Source organism: Lepidochelys olivacea (genome assembly GCF_965140295.1).
Source record: "Lepidochelys olivacea isolate rLepOli2 genome assembly, chromosome: 9".
In the NCBI taxonomy this organism is placed as follows: domain Eukaryota; kingdom Metazoa; phylum Chordata; order Testudines; family Cheloniidae; genus Lepidochelys; species Lepidochelys olivacea.
Genome location: NC_140419.1, coordinates 86073516 through 86099660, shown reverse-complemented (window position 1 = coordinate 86099660; position 26145 = coordinate 86073516). Strand labels below are relative to the sequence as shown.

The 26145-nt window shown below is 42.9% G+C and overlaps 1 protein-coding gene across 1 annotated transcript in view; it reads left to right on the top strand.

Annotated features, from left to right (window-relative positions):
* GAB3 (GRB2 associated binding protein 3) overlaps positions 1 to 26145 on the top strand; it is a 103694-nt gene that overhangs the window by 57125 nt on the left and 20424 nt on the right. Inside the window, exon 2 of the mRNA XM_084640325.1 lies at positions 16031 to 16334. Coding sequence (XP_084496451.1) covers positions 16031 to 16334 — 304 coding nt within the window. The remainder of the gene's footprint in view (positions 1 to 16030; positions 16335 to 26145) is intronic.

Below are 26145 nucleotides of genomic sequence, written 5' to 3'. Positions count from 1 at the left end.
AAGTGGCAGGAATCTGACCAGAAGACCTCTTCCCATGAGATTTCTATCCCGCTTTTACAGGTGTAACCCTTCTGCCCATCAGAGTTGGCATCAACAAGGGCCGGGTTCAGTATCTATGGGTTCCATTCCAATAACACAATGCAAAACTGGCTCGAGCCCCCACCCAGTGACCTGGGACAAATATATACCACCCCCGCTGGGTGCCTCCAAGAGGCAATACTTCCCCTCTCGCAAGCACGGAGTCTGAGTGTAGCAAAAAAGCCTTTTAATAACAGAGAGAAACAATGTGGCATTATGTTGGGGAAACACCACCAACAGGATTCATAACACAACCCATGAGCAAAAACCCACCCCAAGCAAATTAGGGCGTGTCCTTTCCCTTGGGTTCTTGGGTCCAGCAACCCGAAATCACCCAAAGTCCCAAAAGTCCACTGGCCCAAAAGTCTCTGTCCCTGGTCAGGGCAGCCCCAGAGTTCGAAAGTTTATCTGCAGAGCTTTACCTCCCAACCTGGGTGGAGATGGGCGGGGGGGGAAGAGAGGTAAGGGGCACCTGACATGATCTGAAGCTCTATAGGCCTTGGCTCCACTCGCCGCCCCACGAACTGCTTTGCTTGGCTCCGCTCTGCGGCCCACAAGCAGCTCCCGCCATCCCACGAACTGCTCTGCTCCGCATCCCACAAGCAGCTCCTGCCAGCCTATGAACTGCTCCACCAGCCTGTCCACAAGGCACTCCAGCCCTCCTGCAAACTGCTCCACCATATATCTTCAGGCTCCCCCACTACTTAACACAACGCTCAGTGATTTCAGCTCTTAGTCAGTTCAGCTCTTTGGTGAATTCAGCTTGTAGTAGGGGAGCCTCAGTGCTGGTGCACCATTAGCCCAAAGTGAGCTCAGCAGCTTGTAACTAGACTCCTAACGGAATCAAAATTAGCTCTGATATTCCACAGTGGAGAGAGGAGGAAGTGCAATTAGCATGTAAGGCCCTCACTAAAGGGCCCATGCCACCAAGTATTAATACTTGTCTCCAGCCTCTCTCAATTCACAGAGTTTTGGAACCCATGACAATTGCCTAGCGAGTTCTACTTAGTTGATGGTGAATCCCTCCATCATAACAAAAGGCCAAGTACAGTTCCAAGCACAGTTCCCATAATCAGGGTAATAACAATTTATTCTTCCTGCCCCAATAACAGAGACACTGGGGATCCCACAGCAGCCAAAGTGACCATTTGGGCAGCTGTGGCCTCATTCTAGGCGGTGTGGGTGTGCCTATGCAAATGAGATCGGCCCCTGAAGTTCTTTTCCACAACTTGCCACACCTCACCACCAGATGTCAGGGTGGAGCTCATCCTGACACTGCTTACACAGGCCTGAGGGATGAAATCTTGCACCCATTGAAGTCAGCGGGAGATTTGTCACTGACTTCAGTGGAGCCAGGATTTCACCCAGTAAGACTGGGTATTTCCTACAGGACTCAGCCCTTCAAGATGTTGACTACTCTGCCCCCAATCCAGCAAAGCACTTAAGTGTCTGCATAATTTTTCAGCATGGGAGGGAGTCCCATTTGTAGTCTACGAGACTACTCAGGGGCTTAACGGTAAGCACATGCTCAAGTGCTTCGCTGGATTGGAGCCTAGTGATGATATATTACTATTTCCATCTTCCTTTCTTTGTGTATATGTTGGGAATGTTAGTTCTTCTTTTCAGCATTTTTTTGGCGTAATCTCTAGGACAAATCTGCCCTGGACACCCTAGTCATTTATGACAGGGAGAGTGCTGAAGCTTCCTGAAGAAATCTCAGAACAACACAAATATTTCCAGATTTGATCACCTCCCAAAGGAGTTATTTATAGAGATCTTCCCCTTATCACTTGGATGAATCTTTCTTTCTCCATGCAATTTGCAGTGGGAAACAGGATGCAAAGACAAATCCTGCTCACCTTACTGTACAAGTAGTACTAGTGAAGGCAGTAAGGTGTGAGTAAAATCATCCAGATTTGTTTAGAAAATATATTCGATCTGTCATCTTTTTATTCTACTATGAATCAAGCTGCGAGAATTTCCTAAAACCTCTCAAATGAAATCTTGGCAGTCAATCCTTTATTTACATTCTTGTTGAGCAGCATTGTTAGTATCAGCCATCACCATCACAGCACAGACCTTTGTGGCTTTTTCTGAACTCCCACTGTTCTAGTTACCTTGGTAATTAAATACAAAATGTTACTATTGCTGAAGAGTTGGGTTTATTTAACAGCATTGTGGGGCTCCTGCTACCAGAGTCACTTTGCCCAATTTCCTGTTTATGTTCCTTCTCTTCAGAACTAGAGCATCATGTGAGTTCAGACAGTTAAAGATAGGCTGCATGACTGTTGCTGACCTCATACCACATGCTCAGTTAAGGTGAAACAGCAAAATTTGTTCTGTTTCTATAGAATGTACTGAGAAAACGGCCAGTTCTAGGTAAAGGAAAAAGAGAGACTTCAGATAGCTCAAGACACAACATAATCTACAGGCTCTAGACACCTGCAGTTTTTTCAGCCTTTAACTGCTTTGCACATCTGTATTTACAGTAAGCTTACATGCTACAAGAAAGGGCATTAGCCCCCCACTCTGTTTCTTTTTACCCTCAGCAAAGCAGCGTTGGAGTCTTTCCATAAAAGCAATTAGTTTAGCAGCCTTACTCAAAATTTCTCAAAAGTTCAGTTCCCTTAATACAAGCCACTTCCCACCCAACCCTCAGAATAAGAAGTTAATTCTCCATTTACTTGAGTTGCATTACACCAGCAGAGAATTTGTCCCCAGATGTGTGCATTTCATTGCTGTTGTCCTTTTAAATTACATGGGCGAATAAACAAAACAGAGTAACTGCAATTTTTATGAAGCTCTCAGGGTACATCCAAAAAATCACTTTAGATTCCATAGGAATTTCAGGGATGGGACTAATAAGGATTCCCTAATAGGCAATAGGGATTAACCTATACTCTATTCAGTATTAAATTGTCTTACTGCTTTATTGATAATTAATAAACCATTTGTAAATGAATTGGAGAAATCTCCAATGTACCCATGTCATTTTACAAAAATGACGTTGGTGTTGCAGGAGAAATCGTCACTGGCACAATTGTGAATGACGGCTACACTGCTAAATCCATGAGCACCATGGGAAAAATGTATTGGTTCTTTCATACATTTTCCTGTTTCTTAATCAGTTTACGTAAAGGGCCTAGTCTAGCCCCCTTTGAAATTAGTGGAAGTTTTACTTTAACTTCAACTTCAGGTCAAACAGAATGAGATCCTAACTGAACAGAATAGGAACACTAGTCCTTTGCATGTTTCTAGTGTTTTTTCATCCATAGCTCTCAAACCACCTTACACAGGTGGGTATGTTTAATTATCCCCATTGTACAGATGGAGAAACTGAGCCGCATGGAGATGAAGATCAAAGTGTTCACATTTGGATGCGCATACAGTTTCGGCACATACATCCATATTTGGTCACTTAAATAAGTGGCCTGATTTTCATCGGAGTTCATCATCCAGAGGTGGATGCATTTCAGTGATGAGTGAACTAGTCATTGCATATGTAAATTGTAATCAGCATGTACAATTTGTCGAGTACTTTAGGATTTTTGGGTGAAAGGAAATATAGGAATCTAAGTTACAATCATGTCATCTTAGATATTACACATAAATATGCGGTTGATGGGAAAAGGGGAATGGAACTAAAACCCTTGGCTAGCTGGCTTATCTGTAAACATCCTCACATAAAGAGCCTTGCCTGTAAGTCTTCACTGTCAGCAAGCTCAGACGCCTGGGAGAATTCAGCAGCATTCAGAAGGTGCAATTTGAGAGGACCAGAGAGAAGTAGTTTTTTCAGCTTGCAAACCCTGGAAGGGAAGGAAAGAGAAGAGGGTGCTCCATTGGGGGGGAAGAGAAGAGGAATGCACCCAAGGGTGATGGGAGACCATCAAATGGCTTAAACCCAGTTCCCTTGTATCCAGTTGTTTCGACTTGTTTCTCCTGCCTTTGGGATCTGCCTATTGAACCAGTATCTACTTTACACCCTGATTAAAAAAGAAAAGAATCCTGTAGCGTTCAGGGCACCTTAGTCAAGCCTGCAGTAAGTGAGCAGTTTAAAGTAATTGAGATTGCCATCCTCACAGGAATTTCACGTGATACCTTAAAAAGGATGGATGTGCCCTGTGCTTCGGCAGATTTCACTCAAAGGTTCGCTTGATTGTTCTCAGACTGAGTTTTTGACAGTCTGCAGATCCTTGCAGGCTTTGCTTTTAAAATGACACTCAATCAAGACAATCACTGTTACTTTTCTCAGAACATTGTCACCTGAATCTGTTTCCACTCTACATTAGTCATAGTAAAATAATATCCAGACTGTGCTTGAAAGATGTCATTTTATATGGTTATTATCTTGTACCTTTTCTACTGAAGCTTGGAAGACGAGCACAGAACAAAACCCCCCCAGATCAGCTCCAAAGACCAGCAACCATTAGGAAAATTTTCATAGGGACCCAGACTTTGGGCTTATAATAAATAGGACCCAACACACTAAACATGTACCTTTTAGTAATGAGTCACATTTACACTTTCAGTAAATGAATTAAAAGGAGCCTTCAGATATTCGCAGGCATTTATTGGCAGAAGAGCTCCAAGATTTCATCATTGCTCCAGGAAGGTTAAGGAAACCCTACTTTGGGATGACCACTAGTAGCATGGCTTATTTATGACCCATATTTGGACTTCATTGTTAAGTGAGCACAATTAAATGGGTCTAGTCCTGCAGTCCCTTACTTATGTGTCTCGTCTCCAGGGATTTGGATGAGCCTACTTCTGTAAAGGTTTACGAGACTGGACGCATGTTCAGTAGTTTTGCACTATCAGAGGCTGGCTTGCATTTAACTCTGAAAGTCACCAAAGAATGAAACTCCTCTCTGATAGCACTCATGATATATTGCAAGCACTGAATATACTGTAAAAGGACAGGGCCTGATTCTGTGCAGTGTTAAAACAGATTTAGACCTGGCATAAAACTTACTGGCATTGGACTCAACAACATAGGAGCCTTGTATTGTAGGAAGTTATTTTATTCTGGAATCACCTGTCCAGTCAATATCCTTCATTTTAAAGATTGGAGACACTTTTACCCCATCCCTGTGCCAATAACATTCACATTTTTTATTTACTGGAGAGCCTCTTGCTGTACACAGCTTGTCTTCAGGAAGGTCCTAAGATGTAACTGAAAACAAAGTGAAAGAGGCAGTTACCAGAACTGCTTTCTGTTGTCCAGGATGTTCCTAATGGGAAATCTCTGCTTGCAATACTTGCATGAGAAGGAAGGAGACCATCTCTTTTCCTGGCAACACCCTACAAGAAAGTCCCTGATTAACAATTTTGTGTAACCTGTGATGACTGCTGTTTCTTTGCTCACTCTTGACTAAAATGACACTTAAATGATGATTTAATCAAACATCTGCATTTGCCCTCCCCACAAAACACATTTTTTCTACTTTAAGAGCTTGATTTGAAATCTTCTCAATGGACTTTTTAAGTAATGAAATTCCAGAGCTTTCAGGTCACTTTGACTTTGACCCTGCATGCCCAAAGGAACATTAGCTTTACAAAGAATTTGCATGTTTATTAAATAGCAGTGACTCACTCAGTTGCAGATGTTCGTATATATAAAGTACCATAAATATTATGGATTAGGATGTGGAATATATGATGGGAATCTGTTTGGGGAAGCAGGCAACATTTTGCTCTGGTTTTATTCAGTTTATGGCAATCTTCTCTTTCTGTGCAAACCATAGGCTTCTTTCTGTGCATTACAGAAACAGAGAAAATCTTGCTGGTTCATGAAGACGTCATCTCAGATGCTTTATTATAATGCATTGATCACACACTGTGGTGCAGGAAATTTTCAGACAAATGCTTTCAGTCAATTAAATATATGTGTATCACCATGAAAGGAACAAGGTATTTCCCCTCTGACTGTGCTGGTAGAAACTTAGTAGGTCCTCAGAGCAAAATTGTTGCTGGCTTTCCTGAAATAAGGTCATTTCAGAATCGTATTGAAACTGAGTAAATGATTCACTTCTCAGCAGATGGCAATGCAATGAGATTAGACATTAGTCTATCCTAAAATGATCACAGCTCAGTCATTTGCAGTAAGATGAGCAGCACCATTCTTGGTGGTCTCAGCACAAAGTTAGCTTTGTAACTTGATGCTCACTTTGTTCCTAAATGGACACTAGCCTTGGGGTGGATGGTGACAGCAGGAGCATCAAAAACCTAACTGCAGAGTGGTGAGGAGAGGGAAGGGAGATAGCATTGGCAGCAGTTGCGTTGTGTAAACACAGTGACAGTTAGGCTGGGTAACCAGGGTAGCAGAATGTCAGGTATCTTGTGAAGCTGTCTCACTAACAGAAAGGGCTTGGCAGTCCGTTTAGTGAAATGAAAGCAGAAAGTAACCCAGCTGGAGCTGGCATTGGCAAAAGCTTCTGAGGACCTGGCATGGAAGGTGAGACACAAGTGGCTTTACTGCTGTTTTATTTGGAGCCTGGCGCCCTCAGAGATATGTTATTACATTGGTGAGGTGCCTGGACCATTCACCAGGACCAGCACTCGGGACTAAAGCTAGCTGAAATTTGGAATTTCTGGCTTGCAGGACGTTTCAGAGGACTCAGGATAGGACCGCATAAGCGATCTTGCTACTACTTTTCCTGGCTTGCGGCCTGGTCCGGAGGCCCTTACCCATGTGAATAGAGGCTAGCACCCCCGGGGCCCCAACTGAGCGCTTTCATTAAAGGAAGTGTCAGGGACAGGGTGGATAAAAATCAATTATTTAAAAAAAAAATTTTAAATTAGATTTTTGTGATGAAGTGATTTGGGGGTTTTTTTTTGAGGAAAAAGCCAATCTAAAGATAGATACTGTGACAAAGCTCTGTCCTTGCCTCCATGGGTCCCGCATTTCCTGGCGGATTTCGCTAGCCTCAGAGGCTCACTGTGACTCTCCACGTAACCCTTCTTTCTCTAGAGACAAGGGTCACAGTCTACTGAGCCATTTTCATCATAAGCCAGCAAGGGAGGTGAGGAGAAGTTATCCCTCCTTGCACAGTTTCTGTTGTCTCCCAGTCTCCGTGATTAATCAGGAGGGCAAAGGTCGGCGGGGGCAGCCCAGGCCCACCCTCTACTCCAAGCTCCAGCCCAGGGACCCTAATAGTATCAGCTATGATAGCTGACCTTTTAGAAACATGACATGTACAATTCCCTGGGCTGCTTCCCCCACAGCAGCCCTCACTTCCTCAAGCTCCACTTCACCCTTACCTCAGGGCCTCCTTCCTTGTGCCTGATATGGTGTGTACTAAGCCTCTCCAACAGCGCAACTTCCTCCCACAGCTCCTGACATGCTCACCCACCTGACTGACTGGGAGGCTTTTAACTAGTTTCAGCCAGCCCCTGATTGGCTTCAGGTGTCCCAATCAAACTAGCCTTCTCCCTGCCTTCTGGAAAGTTTTTAATTGGCCCCAGGTGTCTTAATTGACCTGGAGCAGCTTCCATTTCACTTAACCTGGTACCAGGGATTTGTTTAGCCTGGAGCTAATATATCTATCTCCCACTACTTTTCTATAGCCACCTGGCCTTGCCCCGTCACAATACATTATAGCTCAAAGATATCTCATCATGGAACAGGGATTATAAATTCTGATTCTATAGTATGAGACAATATATTCATGTAAATGTTTAAGAAAAGTTTTGTAAATGAGTTCCAATAGTTCATGGATTAGAGACCCAATCTTACCAGGTTCCAGGGGTTTATGTATAGATTATTTAGGTTAATCTTTCTATCCACCCAATGGGACTCAGTGCTCAGTTTAGAAGATACCATCAGAGATGCTTAGTTTTGCAGTTCTCAAACTGGATTTGTGTCTCCAGAGATAACATGCTTGTTAACAGCAAAAATGTTTTAAATTAAATAAATAAATGATATATAGAGGTTTGAGAACTGCAAAACTAAGCATCTCTGATGGTATCTTCTAAACTGAGCACTGAGTCCCATTGGGTGGATAGAAAGATTAACCTAAATAATCTATACATAAACCCCTGGAACCTGGTAAGATTGGGTCTCTAATCCATGAACTATTGGAACTCATTTACAAAACTTTTCTTAAACATTTACATGAATATGAATATATTGTCTCATACTATAGAATTAGAATTTATAGTCCCTGTTCCACGATGAGATATCTTTGAGCTATAATGTGTCTTAATTAAAACTATTTTTAGATAGGTTTTTTCCTCAAAAACCATTTTATCAAAAAATCCAATTTTTTAAGGTTTTTTTTTTTAAATCATTGGTTTTTATCCACCCTGATGAAGACCATTTAGGTCTTTGGATGAAAGGGGTTGTGATTAAAAAATAGAAAGTATGAACTGCATACTTTTATACTAACGTTATATCACATAGCTATATGTGTTCTCATATATGCTTACCTGCCAGTATGTATTTTGCACATGAGTATTTACAAATGAAAATATGTTCACCAAACAAAATGCTCTTCGGTTGACACACAATCCTTGTTTACTAGTGCTCTGGCTGTTTTTCTGTACATTATTGTTTTTGTTTGTGGCTTGTCTTACCTGACTTTTATAGCTCACACCAACATCACACCTCACACCACTTATTTGGCATGTATGAAGATATTGGTCTGTGGGAGCGGCAGTCATTTATGGAAGACTACTACTGTAGTAATAAAGACAGAGGTATTCCTTTAGAAGTGTCTGTGGAGATTCTTGACATTAAAAACTCAGAGGCAAGCAGAAAATACTGATGTCTTGTGTTGCATACAGCAACACCTGGGCATCAGACCAACGCTGCTCTAAAACCTCTCCTTTCATTGGCAATGGACCATTCCACGTGTGAAGGACAGATGAAAATGATTATTAATTTGTTCCCTCTTATCTGATAGTTGTGGTTTTCTGACGAAGATGGCTTTCTAGTGCCAACTATGGCAAACTTCTGAAGCTATATAAACATACAGTGAAGTCCTCAGCAATTTCGAAAGGCACCAAAATAAATGTAATATTTCTTCTGGAGACTGTCTACATTACAATAGCAAAACTAAATGCAAACTGGGGAATTTTTTTTCCTGGAGAGATCCCAGCCCTTCTCCCACTGGAGTTGAGCTAAACTCCCCTGTAGATTTGATACTGTGTTTAGTTTTGAGCATGTAAACAAAACAATCCTCTTTCCAAACTCTACCGGTTCTGATCAGATGAAACCAAACTATCCCCATGTCCACGCTCCCACTTCTGGTTTTGCTAGTGTTTGAAGTGTCCGTGAAGCTCAGCATGATCAGCATTCACAATATTGCCCTGCCCTCAAAATGCCAGTCACTTGCTAGTTTTGTGTTGACAAACCGGAGCAGCAACAGAAACTGTTGCTGAGACAGTGACACAACTTTATTTCAAAGTGATCCTGCAACTCTGGTAGCTCGATGAGCAGCTTTTTAAGTGGATTGCGAGGAATGAATTCAGACAATCCCTGGATCCCAGTTACACTGCAATAGGAGAGTCTTTTAACCACCTGTAAACACACCCCAAGAAAAGGCAGAGAAAGTTTGACCTCTGTAGTTGCTTGCAGATAAAGGTGATAGCATGTGTGGCTTTCTTCAGTATGCATACAAAGTCAGCCAGATTTGCATATCTCATAGAACTGCATGAATGTCACATATTGGCAAATGTGTAATCATTTCAGATGAGTTTTGCAATGCAGTCCCTGGGCGCTTAAAACTCTCAGCACATAATGCATTTAGCATAGTTGAATGTGCAAAAGCTTTTTAGGGTAAAAATATTTTTTGCAGATCAGAGGCATAAAAATGTAGAAAGCTTTTTAAAATGGAAATAACCTGTTCTACAGTAGCTGTTAACTGTACCAGGATATGGTGGTATGATGAAAGTTTAAACAGGGAAAAGAGGTAAAAAGCAGGCTCACTAACCAAATAAAACCCGGATACAAGTAAAAGCCTGACTTTGCCTTTCCCCAGAGAACTGAGACATGCCATGTTGTGAGCCCTTGTGTCAACTGGAAAGTAGTAATGTCGGTTGAAAATAAATGACACTACCTGTCACTTATAAAGAGGAGGGTTGGCCAAGTGATTAGGAATTATCCTAGGATTTAGGAGACCTGCATTCAAGTCCCTACTCCAGCACCTTGGGCAAGTCATTTAGTTTCTCTGTGACTCTGTTCCTGGTCTGTGGAATGGAGATAACAGCACTTCCCTGCTTTGCAGGGCTGTTGTGTGGATAAATACATTCAAGTTTGGGAGGTGCTTAGATACCTATGGTAATAAAGGCCATCTAAACACTAAGGAAGGTAGATGTACTGTAATGCTCTTTATCTAAGGATCACAGTGCTAGTATTTTTACAATCACTAATGAATTAAGCGTGACATCACCCGCGTGAGGCAGGTCTTACCTTACTTTATTGATGGGTAAACTGAGGCACTGAACAGTTCAGCCACTTCCCCAGGCTAAAATGGTGAGCCAGAACTAGGAATAGAACCCAAGGGCCCTGACTCCTGGTCATGGGTTGTAGGGCCTGATGCTAACCCCACTCATCTCCATGGAGGTCTTATGTGGGTTTCTGTGGAATCTAAGGGTGTCTCCGCTGCGTGGGCTCTGTAGCAGATATGTGACTGGCTATGTCTGCTGACATGGACGAAGGCAGTGGCATTTTTTGACACATGTTCTATTACTCATTTTCTTTATCATTATAAACCACAGAGCATCTTACTAGCCCCAAGAATTTGATTACAGAGAAAAAGAAATTGTGTAGTGGTAGAAACCGCCTTCTGCTACGGTTGTTTACTCCAAATGCTCTATTGAAGCACATTAGAAATTTAGTCATCTTTTTGAATGTCAGGACTGGGATTAGCAAGAACCAAAGGCCCTACAATGTTTTATCTCTCTTTCAGCTCGGTTTTCTTTATAGATTTGGTAAGGAAGGGTAAATTGCTGGTGGATTATATGACTAGGTTTGGAGTCATCTGTGGTCTTAAGAGACATTGTGCAGTGAAGAGAGAAACTGAGTCTTCTGCTTGAAATCTACATTACTGCTAAGTATGTGACTGCTTTCATTTGTGTCACCCTACATAATTCAGCATTTCACCCTGAGCCTTTACCTGGCGTTCCTTGCACACCCAGACCTCCATTGAAGTTGGGTCTTGCATGCTTAACTGTCCACCCCTCTCCAGCAGTTCCTGACATACAATCTTTATAATAGAGCTAAGAATAATATAATTTTATCACACATTTGTAAAAAAATTAAAAAAAAAAAATAAAGCAAGTTGTATGGCCACAATGGTGTGGAAGTGAAACCAATGCAGTTACAATCATTTTACAATAGCAGAGAATCTGACCCAAAGTTTTGAAATGGCAGATTTGAAATACTTTGTACAGAATTCTGTTCTAGCTGATGATACTGTGCTGTAGCCTGGCTTCTGGAATTGTGATTGAGATCCTACAGACTTTAGATTCAGCAAAGCATAAAGTCTAAACAAACTGAGACATAGGGTTGTCCTGCACTGTACCTTGAACTCCTTAGGAATGTTATGTCTCAGATTGTGTGCTTGATTCTCAGCATGGAGGGGGTGGAGGAAGCTGCTTACAGTTCCCTGATTCTGTGCCAGCCCAGCTCCAGCATTGGTTAGAACAGCCTAGAGTAGCTACCCTGGGGGAATCAGAGCAGCTGGCACAGGAGTGCTTCCTCTGGGTTTATGCCAGCAGGGAGTTCAATAGGCATTATCTGCTGATCATTTAGAGCCAGAATTATATCAAAGAATCAAGCCTTATATATTTTGTTTTGTGATGGACTGTTAATGATACAAGCATGATATTTTATTGAGTATTGGGCTATTCCCTGCTAGGTTATTCAGCAAATGTCACCCTTTTTAAATTGTGAAACAGCATTCTCTTGGGTTTTGTCCATAAATTCCTTGGCTCTAATGAGATCAGACACATCTGAAGCTTCTGGGCATTCCCCCACATAAACGGTAATTGCAGTAGAACCTCAGCGTTATGAACACTTCAGGAATGGAGGTTGTTTGTAATGCTGAACAAAATATTATGGTTGTTCTGTCAAAAGTTTACAATTGAACATTGACTTAATACAACTATGCAGAAGAAAAATGCTACTTTCAACCATCTGAATTTAAATGAAACAAGTGCACGAACAGTTTCCTTACCTTGTCAAATCTTTTTTTCAACTTTCCCTTTATTTTTTTAGTAGTTTACATTTAAAACAGTAGTGTTTTTTAGATTTTTTTCCCACTCCTGAATATGTTGACCTAAATTTCAAGTGTAGACCAGGCCTAACACAGGATAAAATCCTAGGCATGCCTTGTTTTCACTAAGATAAAAGATGTGTTCTTACTTCATGTTAGCTAACCTGGCCACTAAAATCCTAGTGAAGACAAGGCCATTTGTAGCTTTAACACATGGTACTAGGCCGATGTAGAGACTGTGGAGAAGCCTATAGCTTACCTTGCCCTGCAAACTCATGTTAAAATTACAACTACCCACCTTTCTTCTTGTATTTGCTTTTTTTTGTTGCTGTCTCTGCTGCCTGACTGCGTACTTCCAATTCCAAATGAGGTGTGTGGTTGACCAGTCAGTTTGTAACTCTGGTGTTTGTAACTCTGAGGTTCTACGGTATTTTCAAAAAGTTGCATAAAAATCCACAGCTAGGTGGCATATCCTAAGTGCCAGCGTTTGAAAGCAATTAATCGGGCGCTTTGGGAGAGAAGGGCAAATATTACATAGCCGTATTCTTTTTTCATTAAAGCACGTGGCTTGAAAGCGAGAGAGTGGAAAAAAATATATAACTGTGCTTCTTCACTGAGGCTAGTGACATGTCTGTCCAATCAACTCCCAACTCAGGAACTGTGCGTGATAGGTGGAGAAGCCCAGAAGTTGGTTAGGAGAGAGATGTATGTATTCTGTGGGTATAATATACACCTCACCACTTCAGAAACTGCTGGTGTTCTCCCGAAGGTGCTCTGAGTTTCTCCACAAACAAAGAAACAGATGTTTAAATCTTGACATGCTGTCAGGACCTGTCCTGTTTTACAGACCTAATCATTAACCAAAATCTTTACAGTGTTTGTATTTGCGTAATAATGTTTTCAAGGTATGAAATTTCACAATTTGTCCTTAAAAGAGATTGAATCTCCAGGCCTTGTGAGAAACGGTCCTTGATGGCCTCTGTCCATTTTCAAGAGGACAGGATTCCACATCTCAAAAACCACAACCATGCTAGCTAATAACCTGGTTGGAAGATGCAACAGGAGGGCCAATGGGCAAAGAGATCAAATCACCCTCTGACTTCCAGAGGTCAAAAGATCAAGAGTATACCATAGTGGGCAGTATGCAGGAGGGGGAGGAGGGGGGGGGGAAGCTTGCATTGCCGATGCTTGTGCTCTCCACCCTACACCTTCACCCCCTTCCTGACCTGGCCCACCATGCCTCATTCAAGTCCCTTCTCAAAACCCACTTTTCCACATAGGCTGACAAATGATGGTTCAGGCTTGCAAAATCCTTCTTTAACATATTACTTTAGTCTCTGCCCCTGGTTTGGACAGCCTTGCACTTTAGAAGTAGGTTGTGGTATTGCTGGTTGAATGGACATGCTTTTAAGTAAGCAAGTCAATGAATATTTTATTGGAGTATTTATTCCGTGTACATCTCTGATGGTAGGCTCCCAAAGCTTTGATGTGTCCTGACCAAGAGGACTGGAGACCCTTCACGTTCAGTTTATTTGCATCAAAAAAATATGAGAATAACAGAAATCAGCTTCAAAGCCTTCACTGTCAGGCAGCTAATTTGGGGTCATGTTACATTTCCTTCTTGAGTAATGTAGTCCATAGGGGGGGTTTCCTCCATATTTTAGTGGCCGTTGTACCCATTGGATTTGAGAATCAGCAAAAACTGTAGTAATTGTATTGACTTTTAAGGTATATAAAGAAGGATTTTTACATAGCAGCTAAAACATTTTGCAACCAATTGCTTGGTCTTGAGAGATGCAGGACCTGTTTGCCAGCTTAAAAATAGCCTCCTACCACAAAACGGGTATGATCATACTCACACTAAGATTTCTCAAATGACAGACAACTGCTCAGTTTTGTGTTATGATGACTAGTCATTTTGCAAGCAGGAGTTGAGTAAGATTCAGGCAAGGAGATCATTTCTTCTGTTGTTCAAATTGTTTTTCTTGCTGTCCCTTTTGAATTTTATGAAGCCAATGGCCATTTAGCAGATGTAGTGAACTGGCTAAAGTGTGTGTGTGCCCCACTGCTCTCTAGTGGGTGGAATCAGAATTGCTCATCTAAGAGTCATAGCTCCTATACTGCTTGCAGCCAGTGAAGATGCTCCTTTCATTCAAATGCTTTTGGAGCAAAGGAATCTAGTTTTGTCTCTGCTATCACTGTGAAGTTCCAGCTGACCAAGTGTGCAGGGTAGTGGTAACAGATGTTCTTAGGTGGCCAGTGTAATAATAATTATACAGTGTACTAGAAGTTCTGTGAAGGTAAAAAACAGCTCTAAGGTTGGTCATATCACGGGGACATGTCCTATTTCCCTCGGCCAGCCATCAAAGACAAACAGCATTGTTTTATTTTTGATCATGTGACCTGATTTTATCCAATCACATTCTTTATAAAAATTCAGTCGGTGAAGAATTCCTAATTTCTTAATTTAATATTTATCCATGGAATGGGACATATGGAGTGGGGTCACTTCTGGGTCTTGTAGTAAGTATATTGGTGACAGCTGTAACCAACACAGCACTGTACGTGAACTGAAACAGCTGGTGAAATGGAGGAAAAAAACAGATGTCTTTCTTCCCCCCCCCACCCCAAATACTGCATACAGCTTTATAAAATCATATGGTGTCTTAATCTATATGTGCCTTTACTTAACCCTGTGTGAAATCCAGGCTATTAATCATTTGGGCCAAAAAGAGATAAATATTTATTAATTTACAGTTCTGGGCAGAGAGAGTTAAACAAGCCGTTATGTGTGATATACAGGATTTTGTAGCTTTCTGAAGTCATCTGTTTAACTTTTTAGCACTGCAACCCCCTCAAGATCTGTTCTTCTTAATTTGCATAAGTAACTGTCAGCTCATTAACAGCTCTTTATTAGCGCAAAAAAACATCTGATGGAAACATGCTGGGTTCATCTTAAGGCCTTGTCTTCACGAGGAGAAGAGGTGTTTTCTACCAGGTGTTAGCTAACACATGGTAAGTAAGGCCATGTCTACAGTGTGGGGACTGTAGCAGCATAGCTATAGCACTGTAATTATCCTGGCATGACCCAATAGTGCAGACACAGCTTAGAGTGATGGAGGTTTTTGTTGTTGTTGTTGCTATAGAAACACCACCTCCCCTAGCGACGGTAGCTAGCTCAAGGGAACCATTCTTTTGTCAACCTAGCCACATCTACACTGGGGATTAGGTCAGCATAGCTACATCCCTCAGGGGCATAGATTTTTCCCCACCCCTGAATACTGTAGCTATGTTGACCTAAATTTCAAGTGTAGACCAGGCCTAACACAGGATAAAATCCTAGGCATGCCTTGTCTTCACCAAGATAAAAGATGTGTTCTTATTTCATGTTACCTAACCTGGCCAGTAAAATCCTAGTGAAAACAAGGCCATTTGTAGCTTTAACACATGGTACTAGACTGAGGTAGAGACTATGGAGAAGCCTATAGCTTACCTTGCCCTGCAAACTCATGTTAAAATTACAGCTACCCACCTTTCTTCTTAGAGTAGACGCACCCTATGGGGATGGATTTCAAATCACCAGTCACAGTTCAGCCTGGTGATTAAGATAAGCATAGAATCTAAAGAAAATATGCATATTTAGGTCTGTTGACAAAATGTGACAACCAGTTTGAAGGCTAAAGCAGGAAACAAATTCCCCATCTGTGACATGTGTCCAATTGTGTCTCCTGCAGGCGTGGCGGAAACGCTGGTTTGTGCTCCGCAGGGGCCGCATGAGTGGGAACCCGGACGTTCTGGAGTACTACAGAAACAACCATTCCAAGAAACCCATTCGGATCATAGACCTTAATGAGTGTGAAGTGCTGAAGCATTCAGGGCCCAACTTCATCAAGAAAGAATTTCAGAATAACTTCGTCTTCATCGTGAAAACTACTTACCGCTCCTTTTATTTGGTGGCCAAAACGGAGGAGGAAATGCAGTTATGGGTTCACAACATCAGCCAGATCTGTAACTTCGGACACTTGGAAGATGGCACAGGTAGGAATGGAATCATGGCTCAAGCTCTGTGGAAATAATCTGGAGCTGGAATCTCCCTCAGGCAGCACAGTGGCCAGAGGGGAGTGGAGACTTATCCCCCTGGGAAACATAATAGTACCTGTGGTAATTGGTTTGATTTTTGAAAGATTGCTTAAAACTATCAAAGATATCAGTTCTGCTGGGTATAAATAATAACCAATTGGTTTTGGTCTCATTTCTGTGAACTAACTCCTTTTTGAATAAACCAACAGATTTTTTTATAAAAGAAGATACTGTTTATGTACAATACTGATTGAACATTATCCAATGGGACTTTATATTTCATTACGTGCTCTGTATTTATTTAGTTTGACTTAACATCAGTCACCCATCTCAGAGAGAGAGAGAAAGTGTCCTAGAAAGTTCACATTGTCTCAAGCATTATAAGATGTGATTTATAATTCTTAATGCTAAAGCTGTAAAGCCCTCTTACTCTTGTAAAGAGAAGAAAAGGCAGAAAAAAGAGGCAGAGAATCAAATGCTCCAGGAGCAAAATGCTCCAGGAGCGTGGTAGGAATGTGTGTCTAGATCCAAGATATGTTCCTGCTGGTGAAAATGAAGACAAAGTATTTTGTCAAGGCCTCCACCCATATATAGAAAGATACCATAAGATAGTTCATTACAGTGAATTTGTTGGAGCTGCTCCTAGAATTAGCCACTACAGGTTGAATCTGGCCATTAATTAAGACAGGAACCTGTATCATTAGCTCGATTTTTTTAAAATGAGCCATTCAGCCTCAGATAAATGCAAACTGTATTTTCCCCAACATTTCCAAGGAACAGATACAGCAGTGATTTGAAAGCAGCAGAGGAAATAAATCAGATTGAGTCTCATGGTCACGAAGAAGGCCATTGCAACAACAGAAGTGGATGGTGCTGGGGGAACTCACTGAAATATTTGTCTCATTAAAAGGGATAATAGCACTTTTAATCTCATATATTTGAAAGGAGACAGAAGACCATGCTGGGATGCTTTAATTTCCTCTATTACAGTTCATGCATTGTTTAATCTTCTCTTCATTAGTATGCTCAGAGGGGGAATGGAAGGGACTGGGGAGATTTGGCAGAGTTCCCATTATAACCCCGATAGCTGCCATTTTCACATTCAATTTAGAATCCATCAGGGAAACTTGGTGTAATGTTTGGTATGTGCCAGTGTATAGCCGTAACTCCAAGTAGCAAAGTAGGACTTAGACACAGGCAGCATGAGCTAGGAGCCTTGAGAGGGCTGGAATCACTCGCTCACCTGAGCTTGAATGAAATATGAGGATGGTTCAGACACAAACTCTCTTAACCTTGCTGAACTTGTAAGGTTTGGGGGGGTTGTTGCTGCATTGTTGTAATTACTTTATGTACAATTTCATCAGAATGTCTAAAATGAGGGTAAGGCTGTCCCTGTGAAGCTAAAGAGAAAAAGTGTCCTTCTACTGTGGGACAAAGAAGTAAAGTCATGAAAAACCAAAACAGGATAGATGAAGGTTCGTTTCAGTGAGGCCCAGTTGACTAGGTCTGGGCTGTATTTCGCTCAAAGGGCCTCTCCAATTTGATTTGAAGTGATCCTTTTATAAAGGCAGTAAGTGTTTGCCTGAAGTCAGGATACCTTCTGAGCTAGTGCTCAAGCAATGTTCAGGCCTTATCTTCTCACAGTTTGTGCTCCAGTCTAAGGCTTCATGTACCCTTGGAAGTTTTATTGGCATAACTAGAGCCTGCACTAGGGACTTCTGCCAGCGCGACTGTGTTGGTCAGGGATAACGTCTCTTCACAACCCTGAGTGACACAGCTATGCCAGCAGAAGTGTAGTGTAGACCTAACCTTAGACGCTAATATGCTGATATAATTTATGCCAAGGGAACCCGTATAAGCACTTTGATACTAATAATACTGTGTCCTCACTAGATCGTTTTGCTAGTTTAACTATGCCAATATAGTTGTATGCAAGGCCTAAATTGCTTTAGAAACTGATTAATTTGGTTCAGCTTCTTTGTATGAGCACTCTTAAAATGGTTTAAAAAAGCCTTAAAACATCCATGTTGTTTAATTCAATTACTGAATCTGTAGTTACCCCTGTAGTTACCCCTAATATAGACAAGCCCTGAGTCTTGCTACCACACTATACTATAGGAGTCTTCACCCTTATTCAGACTTTTAAGAGCAGTCATTATCTCCAGAGTCATTAGGACCCATATCTGATTTATCGTGAAACATCTGGTGGTCTGATAAAGATTGGGGAAGGGGTGGATTCAGGGTTATATTCTGGTCCAGTTTGCCACCAAGTCTATAAAGTTGCATAGGTTGTACATCAACTTTTAAACAGCTGCTGATTACTCATGCTTACTAGAAGCACCTAAATCCCCAAAGTGTCTGTAAATTTCAACAAATTACCATTAAACATGAATATAAGAAGAGAACAGAGCTGTGAAATGCCATGTGCTTTTATGACTTGAAGTCTTGTGTGTAAAAATATTCCCAGGAGTGAATCATCATATCAAAGATAAGTCAATTGTGGGAAATTCTAATAAGCTTTTCAGTGCATTAAAAATTAATATCCAAGCCAATATTATGTAGCTAACCGATCATTCTTAATCCATGTACCTTTTTCATTTGTTTGTGACTGTCAGGCCAGAATCTAATTTCAGATTCCTTGTGCATGATGGGTGCAAAAGGGTAGTGGCAGGTTTACCCAGTGACTAAGCCATATGCCCAGCGCTCTTGTGCTTCGAATTAGCCCCTTCAAATGGAGAAGAGTTGGGGTTAATAGCCAGGCTCATACGATCAAAGAGCCACTAATCTGGCATTTCTACAGCCAAGATGGGACAGACACGAATTACAGTTTGAGAGCCCTACACAGGGTCCACCACAAGTAGCTGTTTTCGGTCAACACAGAGAGGGACAGCAAAGAGTAAGCGAAGAGAAATGCAAGTTCCAAATAGATGTCAGGAAGCACCTGTGTGCATAGCTGTCGGGAAGGGTTTACCAGGCAAGGGTGTTCAGGCTGCAACATTTGAGTAACCCAAGAAACCATGCCACTTACTGGTTACACTAGGAAATGGCAGCTAGAGAAGGAACTGTGCAATCCTCCATCGTGTTTCTGCTTTGCACCCTTTTCTGCTCTAGCAGAATCCAGCTGGAGTTGCGAGACTCCACACCAGTATTTCCCTACTCCCTCTCTTTAACAGCCTGCTCCCAGCCCGGAATAGCTGAGAAGCACAGGACAGAACTCCCTTGGAAGCACTTCTGCCTATACTGCCTACAATGGGCCAGGGAGAAATAATTAAGGCATTACCACAGTGGTGGGCACAGTATAAAAACCTAAACAGACAGATTATACAAGCCTTGTTTCCCTATCACAGGCCACAGATGCCTGTGCTGGTACAGCATGGATAGGGTACGCTGGTACCAGTGTGTAGGAACACAGAAAACCTATCAGGTCATCAAGTCCCATCACCGTGAAGGGCAGGATCCATTCCCAGAGAGAGGACTCTAACCCCACTTGCTGCTGAGTCACCCTTTTGCTGTACACCAGGTGTTTGCAAACTGTGGTCCACAAAGCACCTGCTGGTGACCCATAAATTCACTGCTGATTGGCCACGTGGTGCAGGCTCTCATCTTTGTTCCCAGCAGCTTTTACAGGCTGCCAGGCAAAGAAGAACTACAAAATCATATGGGAACAAGCAGGAGCCAGCCTTGCTGCTTACACAAGGAAGGCATCCAGGGAAGCAAAAGAAGTAAAGGACCACGTGGCTGGGCAGCATGTCCAGGAAAGAAAGGAACCAAGGAGCAGAAAAGCCCATAGAAGAAGAGAGGAGGAAGAGGGGACCAGGCAGCAGAGAAGCACAACACGCCCCATGTGGCATGCATGCTGAAAGGATGGTTAACTGGAGCAATATAATCTAACAGGATTTCATCGGAGAACCTGTTAAGGTTGTTTAGGGTTTCCCATTACCAAGCCGTACTTTCAAAGATTATAACTCTGCAATAAAAACTCCTCCAGGCTGCATCTTGGCAGGGAGCTCCTCAGCCCAGGAGGGACCTTTCATCTTGAATTCTCTCTTCAAATTCCTCCATGTGCCCCTGGTAACATTTCACATTGAGTGTGACTAATCTGCTCCTTGCTTACAAAGGCAATCACCTGGCAATCGCTGTGTTACTCCCTACCCCATAAGTGAAATCCCTGGGCTTGCTGCCTTGCACAGGTGAGCTCAAAGTATTTCAAAATATTCCTCCATGCAGGTGCTTACAGACTGTAATCAAGTCACCCCATAACCTTCTCTTCATTAAGCTAAATAGACTGAGCTCTTTGAGTCTCTCACTATAAGGCATGTTTTCTAATCCTTTGACCATTCTTGGGGTTTGTCTCTCTGAACCTTCTCCAGTTTATCAGCATCCTTCTTGAATTGTGGGCACCATAACTGGACACAGTATTCCAGCCGCAGTCTCACTAGTGCCAAATACAGAGGTAAAATAACCTCTGTACTCCTACTCTACATTCCCTGTTATACATCCAAGGTTTGCATTAGCTCATGGGAGCTCATATCCAGCTGGCTAGCCACCATGACCCCCTGAAAAAAACAATTCGAATTTTTTGTGTGTAATTTTATCCTTCATAACGTTTACCTCCCTATTTGTGTGCTCCTGTGTCTTATTGCCCTGCCCCCACCTCCTCTGGTCTGCAGATGATGCCAGCCTCATCAACCCCCTTCTTAGCTCCTCACAAAGACATTTCTGTGCCTCCTTCCAGGCCACCCCTCCAGGCATGGAACACCCTCCCTGAAGTGATCCATAAGGTGCTATGCACTCCTCTTTCAGACCTGCCGCAATTCCTACAAAAAACAAGCCAATTAATAATGACTCAAGGAGCCATTATTAGAAAGTGTCTGGGGATACAGTCTTTCTATCTTTTTGAAGTCCTGCTTGGAGTTTATTGGGGAAATTGTACAGTAAATTATCTGCAAATCGGAGAAAGTGGGGTAGCCCAAGTACACAGAAGAGAGTCAATCTGGAAATGGAAGCACAATGGAACATGCTTGAATGAAAAGGCTTAATGCTAATGGAAAGCCAGCCAGAACAAGTGCACCACCACAGTCAGAAATATCTGCTGGATTCAGACCGTCCTTTCCGGAGGCAAAGGGCTGATACCCAGGTCCTCCATATGGGCCATCCAGGGAGAAGCCCCTTGCTTCCATAAGAGAGCAAACCCTGAGGAATCCCTGCTGTCACATTTTGATTTCTGAAATCACGCTGGCCAAGCTGAATAATTGACTTCTAGCGAATAACTATATTTGTCCTCAGCTCCCTTTAGCTAGCGATTGATCATCAGGATATTAGGAGGAATTATTTTATTCCAGCTAATAAAGTATATACTACATTTCCATTGTGGGTGCTGCTGAGACATGACGTTTGTGGCGGGTAACTAGTAAAATGTGAAATGAGCGAGTCCGACTTGAGAAGTGAGCAGTGAGAGCAGAGGACTGGGAGCCAGGAACTCTGACTGTGAGTATCTGAATGCTTGGGCAAGTAACCTCTCTGCCTCAGGTTCCCCTCTGTGCAGCGGAAATGATACTCGTTAGGGTGTGATGAGGACTAGCTAATTAGTGCCTCTGAAGGTTAGTACTGTCATGATTGCTCTTTGATTCCCCTTTTGTTTCAGGGCTTGGAAGTAGGAAAGAGCACAGGTGACAAATAAACACACCCCTAGCCTGTGCTTTGGAATCAGTGGAAAATGGAAGGCAAAACGCCGAAAGAGAGGTGAGCGCTGGTGTCTTAATGGACCGGGGCAGCGCACAAGAGGGAAAGCCAAGTTCATCAGGTGCAAAGCACTGAGCGGATGTCGGTGAGAGCGATGCAAACCAGGAGGCTCCTCGGTGTGGGAACTATGCTGGGAACATGCACAGTTAATGAGTGGATTTCTAATGGGATTCTTCTGTCTTCTGGCCCCACCCGCTCTTGCTTTGACTGCAGACTCAGCCTGGGAACTTCCATTCTTTCCTTGAAAAATAGAAACCTGTCCGGTGTGCAGCTCCCCGCTGTATCTGTGTGTGGCTTGTTCTTGTAACTCTGACAAGTGCCTTGGCAATGCAGCTGTTGTGGTAGCAGTCACTTCTCTCTGGTTAAAACACAGAATAGTCAGGCAGGGGCAGTTCCTGAGCAGAGCTGAGAACCTACAACCTCCATTGACAGAGAAGGGTGGGTTACACAGAACCTCTCAGGCTCCAGCCTAACACCTTGTTGTTGAAGACACCTCCCCAAAGGGGCTGTTCTCCCCTTTGTGTGTGTGTCAGGGCAGGGGTAGGTTTCATCTCCGTGGGAGGGATCCTTATTTTCCTTTTTCTCCATGTGAATTTAGTGCTCATGCAAAATGGGTGCCCCACAGAACAGCCCTCCCCTCCCCCCGCCAACCAGCATGGGATGGTATAGGCAGCAGCACAACCAGCTTACCCCCATCGGACTAGATGGCTCTGGTCCTTGTGTGGGCACGAGGGGAATTGTCAAGGCACCTCGCAGTGCTTACTGGAGAACGCAGGGACTACTCCCGCTGGAAGGGACTAATCCCTCCCTGAGCTCACCTGGGGGCAGCATGACCCGGGGCCTCTTTAATGCCATGGTCTGGTCCATTGCCACAAATTGTGGGAGGGTATTTTCATCTCCTTGACTTTTCTGCTATACGGCCAACATGGAACCTGGCTGGGTGTGTGCTGTGATGGGGACACCTGCCTGAAACGCTGAAGTCATTTCACCTCCATCCCCAAACAGCCATCAGGTGGTAATGACTTTCAGTCCCTAGACAGGATTTGAACCAGCAAATGAAGGGCAAAGAACCTCCACTGAGGTGAGTTATGCACATACGTTGAAGGGCGATCACCCAGCTAAGCGTGCAATGGAGAGATCAGTCCTCCAGGATCTACTGCACTGCAGAGGTTGGGTTTTTAGTCCTTGCCATCACTTAAGTTGCAAATGAACTCCTCTGCAAAACGGTGCTGCTCTGTTACCTCTTAGTAATATACAGAGCCCAAATCCAAACTGGATGGTGCTACATTCAAAACACACAACCACCCCGCTGCCCACTCCCCAGCTCTTCCTTGGGGCAATTAGCACTAAATGAAGCAATTACTTTGGCAGCAGAGTCAGCTCGCTGTCTTGTTGGGGTGGGGTGGGAGGAGGCAAAATGGCATAAAGCTTATTCTCTGCATTCTTTCTGTAGAAAATGGCCATGCGTAATTTATTCTCCCTGGCTGCTGCAGTATAACTTTAATGCACACCGATTCTATTACCAGCAAAGCCTGCAGAGCTGACCTCGTCTCTTGGGAGCTCACTACAGATGTCAGAACAACCCGAAAGTTACGAAAGGGCACAGCCATGTTCCCCCCATCAGTGCAGTTGACTGTGACTACAATGTACTCCAGACCTAAGAGTCTTTACCAGTGGGATAACTCTGATGCTAAAGGTAGTGAATTGCAGATGGAATTAGTGCCTGTCAATTCTGAGTTTGTATTATTAATCCAGAGAGCCACTGATTTCTCCTTGTTGTGCAGTTTTTTAGATGCAGTCAGATGGTGACATGAACACGTTTTCCTGAGATTCCCACAGAATTAGCTCAGTATATATTTGAGTTGCCACAGTTTAGGATGTAGCTCTAAGAATTCAAAGTCTGAATAGCTCAGTTCACCATTTGAGCCTGTAGAGAAAGTCTTGGTGGTAAAACTTCTGGAAAAGTTCTTTAGCTTGTTTGTAATGCTTTGGGCCATCAACACCACCCAGCAGATGTAATACGCTTTAAGAGCCTGATCGTGGAAACACTTACTTTCAGATGTAATCCCTTAGTACTGTGAACAGTGCTATTGAAATCATTCGATGCAAGATTCAGGAAAGCACTTAAGCATGTGTCTAAATTTCAAGTGAATGTGAAAGGCATAGATTTAAGCACATGCTTAAATGCTTTGCTGAGTCTGGGCCTAATTGTGCATAGTATTGGGCCCTAATCCGGCAAGAAGAAATAGTTGTCAGACACAATATTGAAAAGAAAAACACAAATCCCCAGTAACTCCATTGCTGAACTTTATATAAAGGTACCAGTACTGGGGCCATTGGTAAGTAGTTGTTTGATTGCTGTGGGCCAGATTTTGCTGGCATTACTTATATTGAGTATGAGTATTACCTTACTTCCTTAGTCTCATTGAATTCAATAGAGTATGGTACTACTCTGCATTAGGCTGGCAAAATGCAGCTCTAAATGGGTTTTTGTACTCTTAGACTAGATAGTCAATGGAGCTATGCTGCATTTACGCCAGTTGAGGAGCTGGTCCAGAGTCTGCCACGGGGGAAGCGTACTTCTGTGCTAATTATATGGCAGGGGTTTTGTTTGTTTGTGTGGGGGGGTGAGGGGGAGAGCGGAGGTTATCGAACATCAAGGTATACAGGGCCAAATCCTTATTCTGTCCTTATTGATTTGTTTACACTTATACACTGCATCTATCAACAGCTTTCCAGGGGCATGCAAAATTAAAAGCTATACGCGTTAATCAAATATGTCACAAGAATATTGTTGTCAGTTGGAATTGTGTCCAGCGAAGTACTGAGTAAAATCTGAGTAAGGACCTCAGGATTTAGCCCACAAAGTAGGAGATGGCCCACCTTTTAATGTCTGTTCACAATGAGATGTCTTCAGGATTTCTGACAGGCAGCCCCTGAAATTGGGACTTCGAAGAAATTGACAAGCTTGCTACCGCTGAATCTTGATGTAGTAATACTTAGGACCCTGAAAGCATACTTGTGGTGTTCTGTATTTATCAGTTGCTGGGTGTTTGGTGGAATACAGCTGCTCTGATTTATGAAATGCGTAAGTTTTTTGAGACATGTGCTTTGTCCTGGATGGTAAATACCTGCTGATAACATCAGAGAAACACTAATAATAGGAAAACAATTGGTCCTGGAACAAGATGCACACCATCTGGTGGCCATTATGGGGTAGTGCAGTATCATTGGAATTAATTTCAGCTTTCCATTGCTCACCAGTTGCTCAGAAATCTTATTTCTGGATTACATTCAAAACCCGATAGGAAAAAAGGATAATTCTCTCTTTGGCAGCTTTTGTAGTTTCTCTCAGGCTTTTTCTCAGATACTTTCAGCAGTTCCCATGTATCTGATCTTCTAGAACAGCCTGCTGGGAGGGGGAGGAGGAATTATGCCAGAACCTCGAGGGAATTGTGTTCAAATTCCACAGGGAACTCACAGTGACTGTTCCAAAGCTGCTCAGCTACAAATGGGCCCAAACTGCAAATTGTGGGAGTCAGATTCAGATCAAAACTCCCCCAAAGTTTGGGGAGGATGGAGGCCGTATCTAGGTTGTGGTTCACACCCGGCTTTATGTTGTTCTCCATTCTTCTTCGATCACTAAGCTATTTACTTCCATTTTCAAACATACCCAAAGGGTTAAAACACAAAGGACACTGTGCGTGAAGGAGAGACTCTAGCCCTGATCCTGCCCCTTTGAAATCAAGGGGCCACACTTTCTGCTCTGGCTGTTTGGTGCTGCATAAAGTGGCCAGATCCTGGCCATAATCAGCCTGCTGAGAATTTTCGTGGTGGATGGAAACCCAGTGCTGGTATAAAGTTTGTGGAAGCTGCTTCTGCACCAACCCTGCCATTGGGGGTGCGGCATCTGTCAGCCTGTGGCACCCAGTCTTTCAAGAGTCCCTAACTAATGCTGGGGCCAGGTAGCACCCACTAAGGGTCTCCTTGATGTTTCTGCCCCTGTCCCAAGTAGAGCTCAGGCACT